The 20402-nt window shown below is 45.7% G+C and overlaps 1 protein-coding gene across 1 annotated transcript; it reads right to left on the bottom strand.

The window, feature by feature from the left end:
* Positions 1 to 1906: 1906 nt before the first annotated feature.
* On the bottom strand, positions 1907 to 17971 carry GCNT2 (glucosaminyl (N-acetyl) transferase 2 (I blood group)). Its single transcript, XM_005434953.3, has 3 exons — positions 16830 to 17971; positions 3825 to 3917; positions 1907 to 2644 (listed from the first exon to the last, which is right to left on the bottom strand). Exons 1-3 carry the CDS (start codon positions 17776 to 17778, stop codon positions 2454 to 2456), a joined length of 1233 nt encoding a protein of 410 aa, XP_005435010.2. The 5' UTR covers positions 17779 to 17971; the 3' UTR covers positions 1907 to 2453.
* Positions 17972 to 20402: the final 2431 nt, after the last annotated feature.

Here is a 20402-nt window from a genome sequence, read left to right as displayed (position 1 = left end):
CGGGAGGCAAACCTTCCTTAACATCCTTCCTACCATCCTTCCTCCTCCAGTTTTCCACCTTTTCCTGTCTTACTGCTATTCCAAAGTACCACTAGTACCAATAGGTCTCACTGGTTTAGATGTATTTCTTAAGCTCGGCTGCCAGAAATTCTTTTTCTCTCTCCTACAGTGACTAACTGTAATATTCTTTGTTTTTCAAGAAAGAAGAGGCTGATGAGGCAGATGTTGCACTCAAAAATCAGTCACACAATGAAAACTTACGAATTTACTTACAGAAAAAAAATTACCTGGAATAGCATTCATGAAAACAAAGCCTCTAAACCACAGCTGGACAGAAATCTGCGAGGTTTTTCTGGGTTCTTACATAAACAGGTAATATAACGCAGTCTTAAAATATCTATATTTATTCAGGCTCAGAGTACAATACCCTTCTATGTCCATAGCTTCAAACTGCCACGCTTATTGCTTCTGCTGTTGGGTGATATTTTGGCACTTGCCTGTGGAGTTTGAACAATGAAATATAACCGTGTTTGTACTCTGGGCTGCTTCAAATATTTATATAAAATGGTGAGAATGCCTTTATTTTGTTTGAGATGTTTCAGTTTTGGGGGATAGTCAGCTTGGGGAAGGGAAAGCTGGGTCCAGACCTCTCAAGATAGATGCCTTAAAACTCCCTTTTTAAAAGATCAGGTTCTCTCTGAAATACTTCTGTCTTCAGCTGCCATCACGGCAGCAAGTTAGCAATGCCCTCTTCTCGCCTCCAAAAAAACTGAACAGGATTTCCACCAAAGTTCTGCTCTGGAGGTAAATTCTCAGTGCCTTTCTGCAGGGATCTGCATTATTAGGTGTTGGAGCTATAAATGCAGAACAAGCTGACTAAGGCAGATCCTGCCTGTTCAGAACCTTCCCTGCGGGTCACCGGCCATGCTTCAGGACATCAAAATATGATGTGCTGTCATTTCGGAACAGTTTGCAATCCAGTTTGTTAGAAGACCCTGAAATTAGCAATGGTTTAATAAAGTTGGTGGTAAAATTGCTGTTATTCAGGAGGTGTTCTTTGAGCCATCATCGCCTGTCCAGGAGACGGGAGAGCAGCACACGCTCCTTAGGTTCAGGCATCCCTATTTATGGCTGACTAGGGTGCTGATGTGCCCCGTAAATACAAACATCATAGCTACAGAAGAAGCATTCCTAGTTTTGCTTCCTTGCTTTCTTCTTAAGAACACGATGACCCATACCCGTAACTTTTACCTTCTGTTTGCCATATTCGAATCCCCCCCGAGCGCTGATATTTTTCCCCCGCTGCAGCACGCCCAGTCTGTGGAGGGTTTGTCTGTCTTTTCTTATGCAGACTTGGAAGGGAAAATCTGCTCAGGTACTTGATGCCCCCCCTCTAGCGGCTGTTATTGGGGAATAAAACCAGGGCTGTGATGAAGCAAACCCCAAGGTTAAGCATGTGCATTAACCATTATATGAAGATGAAAGGAAGGAAACGTAGGAAGAACACTCATGCCTTACCAAAAGGTGACAAAGAATTACTGAGTTATCACCAGAGCCCAGTTACTGCTCTTGCAGTCCTGAAAATATATTTTTTTTCAAATTTCAGAATATTGCTACTGCTTTCCCCGCTTTCCATCTCTCCCTCTGTGTCTTTACACTTGACAATCTAAGGACACGGGTGAGCTGAAATCTGCGTGTAGAGAGCTTTTTTAAGTAATTCAGTTCTGTTAGTTGGCCAAATAAGACAAATATGGAAGCCCCCATTTTTCAGACACAGAGAAGGGCTCCTGTGCCTGAAAGCCTGTCTGGTTTTTCTTGTCACACCCACAGATCTAGTAAAAGATGCTGTTTTCTCTTACAAAGCTTGCTGTGACAGATATTGAAAGAACAGGTATGATCTGGGAAGCAAAGTGTCTTTATTCCATTTCCAGTACTTTTCCATCAGCTCTCTGCAGTAAATACCAGTGTCTTTGACAAAACGGTATCTGTACATACGGCCAGCAGCTGTGTTCCTGCTTGGGAGATCTTGCTGACTGTGACCTTTTTGCTTACCAAATGTGCACACTTGTCTTTTAGACACAAGAAGCGCTAGAGATGCATGACTGTTTATATTTTGATAGTAAAAGGTGGCGATGGCAGTGGAGCAAGACAAAAGCTGGGGCTGGAAAACAGCACATGCAAAAAGGCAAAAGTGCTAAGCTCCTCCAGCTGCAAGAGGAGCTTTGCCCTCATGTCTCTTGTTGGATCTTTCACATTTTGGCCTCCAGGTGTTAAATTGCACCTCGTGGTGAGATTCGCAGGCAGTGCGAGACAAGCCAATCCAAGCTGCATCTACAGAACATCTTAAAGAAACCCGTCTCATGAGTTTCTGCCTCTGGCACAGCCGAAATTAAGATTGCTGCCGCTATTCTCTTGATCGCTTTTATGGATGTCGTAGCCTGGGGTTGGGCTAGCTAAAAATACCAGTTGGGTTCCACCTGCACCTCACTCTGGGACAAGGTTCTCTGCCGATGCCTCAGCTCCAGGCACTCTACAGTCAGGGGATATGTTTTAAGCTCAAACTTATTTGCAAACATACAGGTGGAGTTAAAAAGCCACTTGAGGTCACCTGTTCCATATACACAAATGCCTCTGACATAATGGCCTGCCAAAAGACAAAGAAAAAAAGCAATGTCAGAAGCAAGGATCCAAATCATTCTTTTTGAGAAGTTTTATCTGCAAAGCCTCTAGGAATAACCTACAGAGCCAACACGCTAGCAGGCCTACTGGGCATGCAGGGAGAATAACTGTGAACGATGGGATGAAGTGAAGAAAGTTACTGCAGAATAAATAATGAGCAAAATAAGGAGGTAACTCAGAAAAAAAGTGTTAATACTTGAAAGTCTTTCTCAGATAAGGACGAAACACAGCAAAGGGAAATGTCCTTCTTTCAGTGTAGAGAAACCAATACTTTTACTCATACTAGATTTTCCACTGATTAATTCTGGGTGATATTGGTGTAATTTCACTGATTTCAATGTAGAAATGCCAATGTGAAACTGCTGTAATTGAAGCTGACTGAAGTTCTCAAAATTTTTCTCCTTAATAGAAACAACTATGTTATGGATCAAGAATTCTTGAAATAAAATTTGTATCATTAGCATTTTGGTATCCCGTTTCTTGTTGCACTTGGATATGTCAGAAGTAGTAGCAGCATGTAATGTACAAACCGGTGGCTGAAAAATTAAGTGTGCCGTACAGAGGATGATCTGCTGCTAATGTCATGCCCTGAAGTAGCAGGACAGAGGAAAACTCAAAGCTCAGCCATCACCATCAGCCCACAGCTCCATAGGTTCCCCGTCAGCTGTGGCTCCAGCAGGCATGGTACCCAGCTGAGAGCTGAGATGTGTCCAGGTTCACCCAGGACACCTGCCCTGCGCGCTGCTGCTGGCTGCAGCACAACCGCATCCCAGCACGGAACACACGTGTGGGCTGTTCCCACCCACCTGCAAGAAAATTCCCACAAGGTTTTCAAGAACATAGTGGGCTAAAACTCATGTGAGCCTTAAGTGCTGCTAAATATCCACCTTCCCAAGGCTGATATATCTTATAAAACTACTGATGAAGAAGCAACTATTCCAGCTTTCTCTCTGTTTATGTGGCTGCTATCATTCACATACGGACTATGAAGGAGAGGATTCCTTTTTAATGTCATCTCGCTGATGAAGCACTGTCTAAAGACTTGCTCACATTATGGTTAGAGGCTGTAGGAATACAAAGGCAGCAGTCACGTGGTTTTTACTATATGAACAGGTAGAAGAAATGGAGAAAAATGTACACATTACCATGACAACCTCCATGGCTCTCTTCCATATCCATCCACTTCACTGCTTTCAGGTTACCTTCCCACGATGCGTTGGGCATGGACCCTGGGACACCTGCAATTAGGTAACAGAAAACCAGATAATTAATCCTTTCAGCAGCTATGTGTTCAGGTGTATGTCCGCTCTCTGGGACCTTTCCCTACGGAGCTGGGGTGCAATATGTAGGAATATGCATCAACAGATGCCTGGCTGCTAACCTTGTTGTCAAGTTTCTTCAATGAAAGCAACTTTCATGACATAAACACAATGTCAACTCAAGAGATCTAGACATTTCACACGAGAAATAAAATCCCTCTTTTGCAACAGCCTCACTACGATACCACATGCGTGTGTAGTCACCCACGGAGTCTTCCCAACCCGCACGGCCCTCCAAGTGCTATTTGAACACTGGGTCACCGACATATAATGCTTTCACATGAATTTAGTGGTAATTTTTTTTTTTTTTAAGAAGAGACTAACAGAACAAATTCAAACATGATCCAACTGGATGGAACCGCTGAAATTCAATTGTAGCCTATAAAGTTATATAATAATGTATACAAGCCTAGGCAGATCACAGGACCTATCTAGAAGATAAACTAGTAAGAGTGCCTCTCTTTGTCCAGCTATAACCTGGCAAACACTCATTTTGAGTCATTAAGGGGAAAATGCCGAACATTCAGTGGTTGGTAATAGCTGAAGAGTAAACAGGCAACATGGATGCAACATGTAGGCAGCTGCTGTGAGTCGGGGGAATTGCCGTACCTTCAGCACAAGGCAGTAACCGTAGCACCGTGCCCACGGGGTGAGGCGTTTGCCTTCGAAAGCAAGAGCAGATCAGGTGAGTACAGGTCGGGAGACCGCCTGGCCTGATCTGCACTGCAGTATTGTATTCAATTCAGTGATAGAAGTTTATTGAAATATTTCCTAAAACTGCTGTCAGAATACAGGAAAAAAAAAGAAAAAAAAACCCCACAAACAAAACCAAAATCAAAGCAAAAAAACCAAAGGCATAAAATAATAAAAGCTTTCTATGAACTTATGCCTTTCCACAAATTATTTTGTCTTTCTTACTGGCTCAATCAGTTGCTGGAGAACAAAGTGCAGATACAGACTCTGTAACCGCCACCCAATGGACAAGCCACTTCTCCGAGAAAAGCTGAAAAGCCCCAGTTTCTCACGGCAGCACAAACACCTGCGTGCAACTTATTCACCTGCTTGGGACAAACCTACCCATCTTGTACTCTTTCCTGCCCAGCAAGCAGTGCCCCCCGCTGCACCTGAGCTGTCAGAAGGCAGAGCAGGCAAGGCGTGGCGAGCCAAGTGGCATGCCAGCAAGTACAAAAATGCGGGCGTCGTTTCTGCTTTCCCATAACAAAGCAGAAAAGCAAATGAAAAAGACTGACTTGCTCAAATGCAAAGAATTACTGCGAGCGTCACCGCCGGGGCGTACCTGGGGCTCAAGCTGTTTAACAAGTGCACCAGCACTGATGGTGGCGGTGGCCAGGGGGGACAGGGTTTGTCCCAAGGCAGCTGCTCCCCGCTCCCCCCGATGCAGCAGGAGGCTGGAGCAGGGGGGACAAGGTGAGCTGGGGGACAAGGTGAGCTGCCCCCACCTGCTCAGCACCCCCCCAAGCCCCCCCCCCAGCACCCAGCCCTCCTCCCTGGCAACACTCAGTCATTTTCGTCAATCTGTAGTACACACCAGGAGTGGGGAGTCCACCAGTAATAACAATAGTAAGTATTAATAAATACTAATAACCCCTGATATCAGCCTAATCGTAGCTGATGCAAAAGTTAAGCTGTTTGAAAAGCTAGACACGTTCAAGTATTTTTCTTCCAGATTTTTAAAAGGGACATTTAAAGCCTGTTAATCCTGGTTCCTCCTGTTTTCCCTTTAAGGGGAATGCTTGTGTGAGTGGCAGGGAGGGAACCGCGCAGCCTTTTATGAAAACGTCTTCATAATATTTGTATTATTATCTGTCACTTGTACTAACTCCCTACACAGAAAAGACAGCCATTTTCCTTGATTTACTCTGCGATGATAACAAAGACTTTCCGAGCTTGTACAAAATGCATAATAGCACCGGTTTGGGGTTGTGGGACCTGTGCAAAGACAAGGAAGCTGAGCCCTTCAAACATGATTTTAACTAAAATAAAATTGACATTTTAATCTCCAGTTCTGACCTCTCTCTTTCTTTAACTCTAATCAGCTCATCTTCCAGATTGTCATAACTTCATTTAAAAAGTGTACTAATCTAGGCTGTTTATTTTGCTGGTTAACCACAATCCTAAATGAGGTGATTTGCCAGCAGTTCTGTAAAGCGCAGTTTCAGCTGGTGACTGCAGCACACACAAGAAACCCTCAGTGCTGAAACAGCAGCCAAGAGTGTGTCATCATCCTAACCTTGGTGTTTTCTGAAAATAAAAGGTGAAAGCAAAGTGAGATTTTGTTACTGTTTTGCGTTTTTTCTGTTCCTTTCCTAGACGGCAACAAGTACAGTACCTCTGCAGTTACTATAACCCAACAACTATTTTGCTTGTGAGCTTGAAGAGAAGCACAGTGAGGGACAAATGAGACCCTAAAGGCACTGAACAATGTCGGGGGGGGTTGGGGTTGGAGTTCGGGGGGGGTTTAAGAAAATGGATGGGAGAAAGGTTAAACATCAGGGCTGGGTTTTTTTCTGTTTGCTTGCTTTGCTCTGTGTTTTTAAGGATAGTTTGTTCCTGGTAAGTAAGGGTGGTGGTTTGCAAATACCGACTCATGACTTTTATATCAGATGCAAAAAGACTGTATGATCCTCCAGCAGAACCACCACAACACTTTGCCATAAACAGAGCTAGGCGGCAGCTGTAACCAGAACTTCATGACTCTATTTTTCCCCCTCTGTATATCTGTATATTGGGTCATTAGCAAATAAAATAACATGCCAAAAAGTGTGGGTTTGTCCTGGGGAAAATTCAGAAAAAGTTACTCTTCCACAGAAAGCATTAAGCTAAAGATAACACTTTATAAAAGACAAAAAGAGGCAGTGATGGCAGGGGATAAACACTTTAAATGGGCTGGAATGTGCATTACCATCCCAAATTAAAAACCTGTTTGTAACAGATGGTAGTAAATGTGGTGTGTGGATAGACTTGGTAAATGCTGACACAGTGGGAAAGCAGAAAGATGACTGACAAAACAGGAACGACCCCAGGACATCCACAAAAGCACTGGAAGGCACTGCCTTCCAGAAATACTGAACTACTGACTCCACATTATTCACCATCACCCAAATTGAGTAAACTAGGCATTTCTGGAAGTTAATTAAAGAGCGGGGGAAAGCATAGCTCAGCACTGGGAAAAAAATGGATTTACCATATTTTCCTTGAAATATTTGTTTCAGCAACTGATTTCAGATTTGTACACTGTTCGGGGGCTTGTTCTTATAAATACAGTTTGTTTGTGAAGTGGTGCTGATGGTGAAAGTTAACAGAAACTTTGGCATGAATTGCTCGCTGTACTTTTATCCAGCTCTTTTCCAAACTGCAGCTCCTGCGTTGAATCATCTGATGGATAAGAAGGAGAAGGTCTCAGCTGTAGTAGCTTCATTTGATGATACATCTTGAAAGACAAATTTTCCTGAGCAGTTATTGACCCATAGATTAACCCCAGGGTCTTTGGCAGGGTTGCAGTCCCACCTGAGACGAGCTGAACTCCACAAGGCTGTTCAGGAGACACCTGCTTCCCAGAGTGGGAGCCCGCTGGACCTGTGGGGACACCCTGGGCTGAGGACAGCCGGTGGGATTGCTGCTCCACAGGAGCTGCCGGTGCCCACCCCGGCACCATGAGGCATGGTTCTGCCAGCTTCCACCTCAGCTGCCCAGGCAGGGTGCTGGCAGCCAGGTTTGTCTCTCAACACGTGTAACGTACCTTTAGGAGATGAATCTGCTCATAGGTGGAAGGAGACAGATTCAAGCAGCCTGACTGGAGTTCCCCCCTAACAAAAACAAGGGATGTTGGCAACTCAGCATCTGGGAACGTCAAGACAAGTCTCTGTTACTGCAGCTGGACTGAAGTTTAGTTGCTTACATGCAGGAGTGGGAACAGACATTACCTGATGCCAGAATTTAGAAAGAAAAGAATTCTTCCTTAAATTACTCCCATCTGATTCTGTTCTTCAAGGGCTTGTGCTGTTTGAACCTTATTATACCAATGTCTATTAGTTGTAAAGATAATCAAGTAAAGGAACACAAGCCCATTTCTTAGCTGTGACTTTTCAAAAAGACCTGTTGAAGACATACCCTTCCTTCTCTTGTCATCACTAAGTAGTGTTTTAGTAAGAAGCAAACAATTGGTTGTAAAGCAAAGTATTGTTCCTACTGAAAGCAGCGCTCAAAATCCAGCGGCTGCAGACTGCACAGAGACCACAGGCTATTTTAAATTATATCTTCTCAGATGAACCAAATATCTGGTGGACAGGGGACAAGAGTAATTTTTCAGGGAATTCTGCTGTGAAGAAGGTGAGTTTTTGTGACTGCTGCAACTGTGTTGCAACACCTTCGGTTAAGTAAGTTTTTCAAAAGAGAAAGGTTTTAACTATGAGATTACAACAGCTTTGTGGGCATGAAACTCAGTAACAGTCACAGGAAAATCCCTATTTTTTATGCCTTACTCCTATGAGAAGTTCTTGCTCAACCAGGAAGTCTCATTATAATAATGGAGAATATGAACGAGAGAACAAGGATTAGTTATATGAGTAATGCTGCAGACGCAGATACAAAATACCTTTTTTCTAGAACATGGCTTATTCAGCTAGCATCACAGTCTGGAATCAATACTAAAAGCTTCTGCATCTCTGTCTGTCTTTTGAAGGGTGGGCACTAAGCGAAGGAAAAGGAACATTACCAGGCAGAACAGAACCCCAATAGTGCATATTAGTATGATGCATGCATTGAGGAGAAGGTTGTTCCACAGACCTGTCTACAATATACCGAATATACAAGATACCGAAGTAGTTTTGAATGATTAAGTTGCTGTAGTGAGAAACTCAGTGCAAGCTAAATCGTCTGGAAAAAAAAACCCACAGGCCTGCTTGTACAAGCAAATGGCCATATAAACACTTAAAAATAAGGAATTGGCTAATGTGATTGATGAACGTGCTAGCAATGCTAGTCAGAATTTTCCGGTCTTACTCTCAGACCTCACATCCACACCCAAGGGATGTGAATGGAATGTTCCTTGAGAGCCACCAGCTCTTGTTTGGGTGTAAAGCTACTGCTTCAGAGGCACTGCGGTGACACTGCAAGGACACCTCCCACCTCTCGTGACAGCCTGCCAGCTTGACCCCCAGCGGCACCCACCACATGCCTGCCACTACCTGAGACACACTGTGCCAGCTGTCCTCCTCATTTTTCCCTCTACCGTTCAGCTCCCAGCTGAGGACCTGCCACCAGGATGGTGCAGATACACTTTCACGGTTTGGGGGTGGTTTAACACTCCAAAGAAAACTATCCACCATTTTAATTCTTTCCCGATCATTGGTAAAATGAATGAAGATGTCAGCAACCTTCATCCTGCTTGGAGAGAGCTCAGAAACATTGCCCTTAGACCCAATATACAACTGCGTCAAAAACACTTAAAATGGTGGTTGGCACAGGTGAATGAATTCTTGGAAAAGTAAGCACCAGCTAGAATGCAACGTCACCTTCCATAGATTCCCAGTTTCTGTGCCAGATTAGCAGCAACAGGAGAAAAAACTTCACTCAGAGATAGGGGGTTGAGGCTGCTAATGTCCCTGGGTGCCTGTGCTCGATGGGAAGCTGCTGGAGGCTCCGTGGTTCTGTGGCCTGCCCAGCGAGCTCAGAGAGCGGTCTGGGTTTGTGGGCTTGCACAGGACACTGTGGGCTACCCCTCTAGTAATCACCTGCCTGGTATTCATGCTGATGCGAAAGTTTGCCTGGTTTTGCAGCAGGTAGCGATGGCATGCTGTGCACCCAATGACCTTTTTGGGCTGGCACAAGAGCAAAAGTGGCAAGGTGCTCCTTTTTTTTCCCCCTTCTATAAGACACGTGATCCACACCTGGTCCCCATTCTGAAGGCTTCTTGTAGAAACCAGGAATAAACGTGGTTCTGCCCTGGCACTTTCCCTGCAAGCCCCCAGCTTCCCTTACACCGAGTGACTGCCAGGCACCACTCCTGATCTCTCTGGAGGGATGTGTGTGACCAAGGCACAACCCAGAGGTGGCACCGTACTGCCCGTGCATGGCTGGGTGAATTTTGTGCCAGCCATAATGAGTGGGGATGAGAGGTGCATTACTGTAGCTAACCACCTCGCACCCCGTGTGAAGGCAAACCACCCCAGGCTAGTTGCTGTTGCTCTCTGCAGTGACAGGGAACAAAGAAATGCTGAGCATGGCACCGTTGCTACATCGCCAGCATTTTCAGGGAGAGAAAAGAACCACATGCTAAGGTCTTGTCATGGAAGCTTAGAAGGGCTGCTCTAACATGGCAGGATGCATCTGCAGCCTTGCCCAGTTGCCAGAACGTACCTGGGCACTTGTACCAGGCAGGGAATGGGTGGGTGACTGCTGTAACAGCCAGTTGCCACATGCAGACTTTCTCTTGCAGCTCATAGCCTGAAGGGCTTGCTAGGGATTTACCAGCTCTTATATTAGGGCTTGCAATACTCATCACACCTCGGCAAAACCAAGACTGATGCCCCAGACAAGCGATCCCCCAGTAGCCTAGTGTGTTGCCACACTTCCCTGCCATACGTGCACCTGAGTTGGAAGGCATGGGTGCTGGGATGGGGTTATTGGTGCTGGACTTGGGATGAGATGGAAGAAGCAGTGTCTGGATGAGAATGTTCTCATGCAGATGTGGCAACGCAAGTCGAGACGGACATAAAAACACTGATCTACATGGCTGCGTTCTGACAAAATGGCCAAAATGGCATTTATTATTTTTACATATGGCTTCTCTATCTTAGATAGTACATGTGTCAGACCCTGATGACCTGCTGCAGACCCCAACATGCAGGGTGGTTTTTTGTGGTATCCAGGAACAAGGATCCTGGGTGAGCGCCAGAACCTGCAATCTCTTACACTTACCCTCAGGAAAGGAAAGCAAGAGGAAAGGGGAACATTGAAAAACAGGTGAAGTTCAGCATGGGGGAAATGGCAAGAGATGGAGAGCAAAGAAAGGATATTGAAGCAGGAGAAACGTAGAGCTGAATAAGGACCAACCAAAATGGCATGCTGGCAGGAGACAGCAGCTGCGGCAGAGCAGGCATCACCTAGCTACTTATGCAACATGAGCCCATGACATTTTGGAGTCTTCTACTGGCACATACTTGCTAGTGTGCTTTTTAGGACCAGCATTGTGCTTGGCAGTGGTGCAGGCTGCTCCCCAGCTGAGATCTTTGTGCCCCTCTTGGCTGCCGCAGTGCACTGGATGTGCTGCTAATGTACATCTTTTGGTTTGGTTCCACCAAAGAAGGAATCCACTTGCGCACTAAGACCATTATCTGAATAAAACTAGCGTACCATAAGAGGGGAACAGCTGGATGGAAAGCACTTCAGAAGCACGCTTCTGCTCCCAACTAAAACGTTCATTTTCATTCCACAATCAGCAAAGTAAATGTGTCTGTGCAAAGCCTGCGTCAAGAGTGCTATGCTGTGTCTGTGCAGCAACGCCATGCCTTTTGGAGGCACACCAGCTAGCTGCATGGTGGTGATTCCTCAGCTCCTCAGTGACAATGCCACATGAAGCATATTCCTGAAGTTCTTGCTCCTCTTGTTCATGGCTCCGCACAGGCCCTTCAGTTGCGCTGATGCAATTTCTGTGGAGCCACAGAGCGAACCCCAGGGGGAGCAGCACCCTGCTAGGAATAATCCTTCCCCAAAAGCATCAGAGTGCAGATGCAAAACCCAATTTCTTCTGGTCATAGCTGGGTTTCTTGTTATGCCTAGAAAGCTTGTAGTGTTTGTCCAGCGTGGACATCGCCATGCAACACTCCGCGGCATCTGTCCAGTGTGCTCGCAGAAGAGTCCCCCCAAAACTTCTCTGCTTCTTCACCTGGTTTATTGAGTTTTGACTGCAGTTCACTTCTAAATCCAGCTGTAGCCGTGGCCTCCGATGTAACAGCTCTTCCTAGGAACAGAGATCCTTCATAACCCCTAGTGAGGAGAGTGAAGGGCACCTCAGGGCTGGCTCTGGTCAGAGAGCTTGTGGAGGAGAGAATGCTCTGCCAGCATCTTTTTGTGACTAAATATCTAAGACCTCATTTTCCTTTTCAGTACAGCGTCTCCATGCATGTTGGTGATGTTTTGAAGCTAGAGGCAGTGCCTGGTACACACTGCTGAGCATCAGGAGCCATTGCATGCACCCTGGTGAAGCAGGTAGGAGGCAGCATCTCGGCTGTGTTTCCCAGCCTGCAGTAATAGTTCTGGTCTCTTTGCAACAGAGCAGAGAGGACAGAGACCAGCTTGCCAAGATGTTGTCAAGAGGGACCACGGAAATGGTCTGGATAATATAGGACATTCTTGGTATGCCTGAATTTGGGAGAAACCTGAACAAGAAATTTGCAGAACAGGTGCAGGAGACTAGGAGAAATATTTACCATGTGCACAAGTGTATTCAGTCACAGTTTTGAGAGAAAGGATGAAGATGGTGGTTAAAGTACTCTGGGAGATGAGCCTCTTACCTAAATACATACTGCTGGCCTTTGATTTATTCCCTGTCCCTGGAACACCCTGGCTGTTCCCATAACCACCGAGCCCTTTCGGTCCTGCCAGCACAGCCATTTATAGGATACGTAGTGATCCAGGGCAATGACTGATTACAAATGAACTCTTTTACATTTTCCAGGCTGGTGTTAACCCAGATCATTTAAGACAAAGATCATCTGTACAGATGAACCTGATGCCAGCAGCACCCCTAGCAGAAAGGTCAAAGTGGAAAATAGATGCTATTTTTACAGGATATTGCAGTAAACTACCTGTGGCACACAGGTGACATTTGTTCATCAGACTATGGGCTAGTCCTTTTAACATTTATTTTGGCATTGAGGATGCACTCTTGAATATTTCCTTATAGCTTACTCGTCAGTTGGAGGGTGTGCATGGGATAATCTTGAAGATTAAAGCAGACAAAGCCATGACTTGTTTCGCTGGGATCAACGTGAAAGAACTTCCTATAGACAAAATCTGTAGCACAAAGACCTGAGCATGTGAGTTTTAAACAGGCAAAGTTTGCAAGAGTGATATAACCCATGGGACTTTAAAGTTTGTATCTCCATATCCTCATTTCCTAGAAAAAGTCTTAAATGCAATAACAAAAATATGTTCAGTTAGCAGTACTGCATTCCCCAAATACATCTCGTCTGCATTGGGGTGAAAATTGTAGAGAAACTGTTAGTACCGGTAAAACACATGCAATGCCTTTAAATATCCTGCCCTACCCTTCCAAGTTCAGATGTTAAAAAAATATCTGTACACAGGTGGCATTGTAGAAGGTGGCATGAGCCAGGCTCATGTCTCACTGTCACTGAAAAGGGAAGGTCTGGCTCTTGTTCCTCCTCTCCTTCCCATTTTCCTCTCCTTTTTGCTCACATCTGTGTGTTCGCCCCCAGCTTTAATTTGTGCTGACTTCCGTGCTGGCCAGATCCTCCACCAAGTCAATTCAATTCATACACTCAGTCAGAAAAAAAAGGAGACTTGTTTTTCCTCAGATCTAGTGAGTTGAATTGGCAAAGCTCCTGGCACAGGACTGGTGGGCAGAAGGGAGTGGAAAGAGATGAGCAGGAGAAAATTTCCTGTTTTGGCAACAACCAGCTCTTAGTGCTCAGCCACCTTGTGCACACTCACCCTTAGTAAAGGAGTGGGGCTGGTGCAACCACATGTGTTATCTTGCAGGTGAGCCAATTCCCAAAAAGCAGCTGAATCCAGTGCATTAGACTGGGAGTCAGGTGTCAGTGCTCCAGTGCCGGTTGAAGACCTTGGGAATACCATTTCACCCCTTTCTGCCTGCTGCTGTGAATGGGAAATAATAGTACCGATCCCCCTTGTAAAAGCATCTTGCACGCTCACATCTGTATGAGAAGTGCTGCTATTACTTCTCCTGACCTTTATTTTCCCACTTGAACAATGTGTAAGTTACTAGGGGACCAGCGTATGTGTGCATCAACGTGTGTGTCAGTGAGTATGAAGGGTTATCACCTGAGACTGCCTGCATCCCAAGTCATGCATATGCTGTGACCATATCGCATGGAAGTGGAGACAGGACTTTGGCTCGGAAGAGGATTCAGGAAAGTTCCCCTGAAGGACTCTGTAGCATGGGCTGTGGACGCACACCTCTCCCAAGGCAACCAGAACCCCATTTCTGCTCTGCGTGCTCACACTGCTGGCCTGGGACGTGGCCACTAACCTGCACTGCGGTGGTATGTGTTTCTTGTGAGACCTGGGGCAAGTCATTTAGGGCCAGCCACTTCAGGCCTACATATTTTGCAAATGCTTTCCTTTAACTGCCCCGTGCTTCTCTTGCTTATCTGAAAAGTGACTTTCAAAAATTTTCTGTCACACGGGAGTCATGTGGGAGGTAAGTGGCCTGAGGTAAATACCAAAGATAAGACTGTTATTTGAAAAGCAACTGAATGGGAATTGAAAGTCATAAAATCATAGAATCATTTAGTTGGAAAAGACCTTTGAGATCACCAAGTCCAACCATAAACCTAGCAGTGCCAAATCCACCAATAAACCACATCCCTAAGCACCACATCTACACATCTGTTAAATATCTCAGGGATGATGAGTGAACCGCTTCCCTGGGGAGCCTGTTCCAAAGCGTGACAACCCTTTCAGTGAAGAATTTTTCCTAATATCCGATCTAAACCTCCCCTGGCCCAACTTGAGGCCATTTTCTCTTGTCCTATCACTTGTTACTTGGGAGAAGAGACCAACACCCACCTCGCTACAGCCTCCTCTCAGGCAGTTGTAGAGAGCGATGAGGTCTCCTCTGAGCCTCTAGGTCTTTAGCCTTTAGGGGGCTAAAAGAAATCTTGGTCTTCATTGCATGACTCTGGGTAATAAGCATGCTATTTTAAGATTTGGGGGCCAAACAGTCTTTTTTAATCTTTTATCTGAACTGAGATTATCACAGCTGTCTGAAACCACAAATATCTGTTTGATTTAGATCTTTCATGATATGCTGTCCATCCAAACTGGTCCTTAAATGATCTCTCTGCTAGCCTGGGAGCCTCCAGCTATTGGTTCTAACAGCTAGACCACTGCCTGATACCATTATCTCCCTTTGATATGCCTGAAAAGCTAAAAGAAAATGGTTTGGTTAAACTTGGACGAGAGGTTTTTGTTAGAGGCAGGAACTGAGTCCCAGGCTAACACCCATGCACTGGGAGGGATGACTTCTCACCCCAGCATCACTCAGAGCTCTCGATCTGACTCAGACACATTCAGAGGAGTGTCTCACACCCTGTGCTACACTTACAAGATTGGATTCAAAATCCTGGACAGCAGCAGCTCCTGAGTACCTCTGTCAGAGCTTCATGGCCACATTTTACATCCCTAATGTAATGGCAGGGAAAACAAGGAAGAGGAAAAAAACATACCTGCCATGGAAATGTTGCATCTTTCAGATGCAAAGAGAACAAGCACGAAAAAATGTTACACCAGTGTGCCATAATGGAAAGCATACGGTGATATTTGTGGAAATAAACAATGAAATGTACAGCCTATGTAAGCTACACAGTGCAGTACAGCAAAAGGCAACCACCTAAAGCTTTCTGATTGTGGAAAACATCTCTGGTCCCAGGTTTATTGCTTCTGAGGCAATAAGCTATAACAAGATCACAGCAACCAGCTTCCTGGAAAAGCCAGCTAGCTACAAATAATGTATGCTAATGATTACACCATTTGTGTATCTTGTGCACGCCAGATGCAGAATATCATTATGGGAAGAGCAAGCACTGTTCTTGTAGAGGGTTATGTGGTAATTTGAAAGCAGACTGGCCTTGCAAAACGAACCCACAGTCTGCTGCTTAGATTAAAGTAGACATGCCCTGCCTCTCTGTTACTGCCCCATTTTCATTTCCCGCAATTACAGTAGAGAGAAAGTGGAAAGGAAAAAAAAAGACAAGAGAAGAAATGTATCCTTGCTTCCATTCCTCATATCCCTGCTTTGGGCTGCTGTGAAGTTCTAGGGAGTCAGGAGCAGTAAATTCCTACCAGGTGCTTCTAAAAGCGACGTGCATGCTGGAGAAGGCCTGTGCATCTTCTGATCCTTTCACAATCATATGAACAAAGTAAAATTAATTGTAGATACATAAGGCAAAGATGAAAATACTGGCTCTGATTCTGTTTCTCTGAACAAATATTTGACCGTGTGCAATGGAGTTCAGGCAACAGCTATGAGCACCTGGGGGTTTTGCAGGCGTTATGGGAGAGCTGGTGTGTGTGCATATACGTGTGCCCACAGAAAAGCACATGAAGACTAGAAGAAGGTTCTAGCCTGAACTCAGATTTTCTGGCTCTGGAATAATAGATAGAGATAAAATTTTGTGGAAAAATAAAATTCCCCTCAGAAAAATTAATATCTTGCAGAAAACACTTTCACTACTACGTTTACACAGCTTCTATATTTGAATCTTTATTCCTTCTTTTCTCTTCATCTCAATTTTTACTGATAAAAGCCCTAAGCCAGCTGAAATGTCCAAGGATTTCAATTTGAACTTGGATGCCCTGAGCTTCTTGCTGCTCAGACGCAGAACGGCAGTGCACATCACGCGCGGTGCAGTCCGCCCTCCCTCAATGATCAAAAAGGGCAATAAGCCTATTGATAGATCAGCCTTTTACGTCAGTTATGATCTGATCACATTTTTCACCGAGGCTTTGTCAAAGTCAGCCTCAGATATGTGTGTGTGCGAGTGCACGTGCACACCTCTGCATGCACGTGTGCACCTATAGAACAAAAAGTGAAAGTGTGCTCACCCGGGATCCTGTTGAGCGTCACCCAGAAGTGCTCATCGGGGCTGTAGGTGTCCTCGGACCAGGCCAGCAGGTCAATGGCACGCTGGTCCTCCAGCACGAACTCCACAAAGGGCCGGCTGACGGCCACGTACGCGGAGCCAAAGTAGATGGTCAGGTTGTGCGGGGGAGGGGGCTTGCGTACAAATGTCCACAGCATGAAAGAAAATAAAGAGTATAATTGCTCCCTGTGCACATATTTGGTGCGGGCGGAGATGTGTGGGGGCTGCAGCACCCCAGGGGTGAGGTTCTTCCCCCCGAGGCCCTTCAGCCACCGGACAATCTCCCGGTTGGTCTTCAAGGGGAAGTCCTGGCCGCAGGTGTTGAGCAGGTAGCGCCAGGGCACGGCCGAGGCCAGCAGGTCTCTCATGCAGTGGAGGTCAGCCCGCAGGCGGGAGATGCCTCCGTAGACCACCCGCTCTGACCGGGAGGCGAGGAAGGCGTTGGGGAAGCAGCTCAGCAGGCGCCGCACCGCCTGCCAGAAGGAGGCCGGTGCCTTGGCGTCCACATGGATGCAGTAGATGTTTTGGGGCATGTAAACCGCTCTGAATAGCCTCTCGAAGGTCTCAAACTCTTTGTGCAAGGTCATGACGTAGGCGATGGGGAAGGCAGCCTCCTCAGCCGAGAGGGTGCGGGTCACGTAGTGGTTCTGCGTGACATACTCTGTGCAACTGGATTCCCTGAATGATGTTTTTAAAGCATTTTCCTTCAGAAAGAACACCCTGTCTTCAATAAGTGCTTTACAGGCTTCTGCTAAAGTTGCGCTCACTGAGAAGTTGAGCCTCTGAAGAGATCTTTGTGCATGCAAATTAACAGCATAGAAAACAAATGGAAGAGAAACACTGAGAATCAGAACAGTGAAGAAGCAATACCTGAGTGTAGTCATCTGCTCAGAGAGAGTCTCCCTTGGCATATTGCAAAGAGATCAGATCAGACATCACAAACGGCTTGTTTTGCTGGTCGTGCTTCCTTTCTGCTGCAGAACGCATGCATCTGTCTGATGCATAGTAGGTAGCTGCTGTTCTTACTTTTGATATTAATAGTTGCATTGTCATTGTTGACATGGAAGCAGCCTAAGTAGTGAACCGCTTGCAGATGGAAGCTGCTCCACAGCACCCTGAAGATTAAACAGACATATTCCATAGTTACTAGCATTATATTATATTTATATGATATTTCAGTGCCCCTGAATTCAGCTTATGGGTATGTTCTTACCTGCTTCCTCCCCATTCTCCCTGTGTCTATCATATAGCTGTAAATCTTCCTGTGTGTGCATGCTGTGACAGGAAGATCTGATGTTTACCTCTAATTCTATTTTTTCACTTACAGGAACTTGGTGTTTTTTTGAACCACCCAAATCTATCAGTCATCACTGTTTCAGAATTATGAAAGGCTGTCCAGCACACCACGCTACCATGCAAGGCCACCAGCACTCACACATAAGAAGCAGGAAAATAATTTTTTGCCTCTGTGTAGAGTAATGTCAGATCCATCAGGTTTTTTGCAGCAATGTTTTCTTCATTTCTAAATTTGAAATTTGCCAAATGGTTTCTGCTAAGTGTCATGGACGAGTTGTGGTGAGCTCCAGGCTTACATCCACCACAAGGAACTGGGTTAGCAAAACCTGCTATTTAAGCTACTTAAGCTAACCTTAGATTTTCTGATGAGACATTCTTGTTTCTAAAAGCCATGCATGCACTTGGTATAAAAACATGCTTATGCAATGAGACCTTGTGGCGTGGCTCTGACTAAAGTGAAATACTCGGTAACTCCCTCTCTTCCAGCTGTGAGTCTGTTCGTGTGGATCTCCCGCCATGAGACAACATGTTTGGGGCATATAAACTTTTTCCAACATCATGTTCCTTTGCTCCAATGCGAAGTAATGCTGAGGCAATATCAGATGATCTGGGGTTATGCCAATAGATGTTTTGATTGAGCAATCCAGCCTGCTACAGAGTCAGAAATACCATCAGCTGCCTTCCAGCTCATGCAGACAAGTCACCTCAAGCACTGGCAGGTCCCGCCCAGAAGCTGCACTTTCCTCCTGTCCTGGCCACAGTCTCTGGGATTCTCCGTTCAAACAGGCTGCAGGCTGTGGCTTCAGCCTGTCAGGTAGGTCACAACCTGCAATGAGGAGTGCTGGAGAAGCTTTGTAAGGACTTGTGGCCAGAATGTCCCCCAAGAGGGGCACCAGCACAGGACAGACCTGACAGTCAGGCTTACTGGGCAGCAGAGCCACTCCTCACCTGGGAGCCAGCAGGGACAGGCAGGGAGAGCTGTGGTCACACTGGAGATCCAGCACAGCCTGCTTGGTGGACACCAGCGCCCTTGGAAGGAGGACGGCTCCAACAGAGCTGAGGGGCTGGAATGGAGGTGTGCAAAGCACCAGGGAGTAAAGGAGACTCACCTAGCACTGCTGAGAAGTCGTCTGGGAAATGCTGTCACAGCCCAGCAGTACAGCTTGGTAAAAAAGGATTCCGAGAGGTGAACAGACGCTGAGCTGAGACCACTCTCCAAGTCTAGCAAAGAAACGCACAGCAAACACTGCCATGAGGGGGAAATGTGTCCCGGCTCAGTTACTCGTGAATGCTGTCCTAGGAAGCGCAAATCTGCTTCAAACCCCTGTTCCTTCCTAATTTGATTGTTACAGTGAATTCTCCCCAGGAGCAAACAGCAGTCACCCCCCTGACACCTCGGTGATGCAAACTGCCATGACAGGTGCCTAAGGCCAGCAGCCTCCTGCTCTGTGCACTCCACAGGCTGTTAAGTTTAACACCTTCCTACCTGCTCACAGGGCCAGCTGGCTGCGAGACCATTTCTTCCCCTGTGCCATGGTCTTAACAGGTCCCTCCAGCTGGAGTTAGGAAGGTGTGGAAGGAGGAAAACCAGGGGCAGGTGCCAGCATTCCTGCAGAAGTCAGGATTTCCTTGGAGGAGCCTCAGGTGGGGTCAGAGAACACAAGTAGCTTTTCCAAAGTACCAAAGGGCTGAGAGATACTCCAAGGCAGTTAGATGCCTTTGAAACTGTCTGCTCAGATGCTTTTAAAACTATCTGGGGCACTGTGGAACCTGCTACACAGCTAGGAAAACTTTTAAGAACTTGAGATATATATATATATATATAAAAGATATATATCAAAGGAGACTGTTTTTTCTTAGGTGTTGAAGTTTGCATTAGTAACGTGGTCCATACAAACTGGTAAGCTACGTGCAGAAAACAGAGATAGACCATCATAGGAGTGAAATGCAAGATTTAACTTCTGCTTCGTGTGTTTTGGCTTCTTTTTTTTTTTTTTTCTTGCACAGACATCGGGTGTTGCAGCAATCCAGACTAACCATGATCTTTTGGTACTACCAGACTTCAGGGAAAGAAGGCTGCATGCTTGGTGCTACTTCTTTAATCCTGGTGCTGTGATTCTCTGGCACGGTTAGTGAAAAAACTAAAAAACTGAAAACATACATGGAAATGACTGCTGTGGGAAACCAAGCTCTCAGAACCTTTGGGTTTTTTTGTGGGTTTTTTGTGGTCTTCTTTTTT

Source organism: Falco cherrug, chromosome 3, assembly GCF_023634085.1.
Source record: "Falco cherrug isolate bFalChe1 chromosome 3, bFalChe1.pri, whole genome shotgun sequence".
Classification (NCBI taxonomy): Eukaryota; Metazoa; Chordata; class Aves; order Falconiformes; family Falconidae; genus Falco; species Falco cherrug.
Note: the sequence above shows the minus strand (reverse complement) of the source record. Positions and strands in the feature narration are given on the sequence as shown.

Bases quoted from the DNA above. Each gene is read 5' to 3' on its own strand.
- GCNT2 (XM_005434953.3), bottom strand. From the start codon at position 17,778: ATGCCAAGGGAGACTCTCTCTGAGCAGATGACTACACTCAGGTATTGC. The intron at 3,918-16,829 runs GTGAGCACACTT...ACCTAATTGCAG, and splicing joins GACGCTCAACAGGATCCCGG to GTGTCCCAGGGTCCATGCCC. The intron at 2,645-3,824 runs GTAATGTGTACA...GTCTTTTGGCAG, and splicing joins GAGCCATGGAGGTTGTCATG to GCCATTATGTCAGAGGCATT.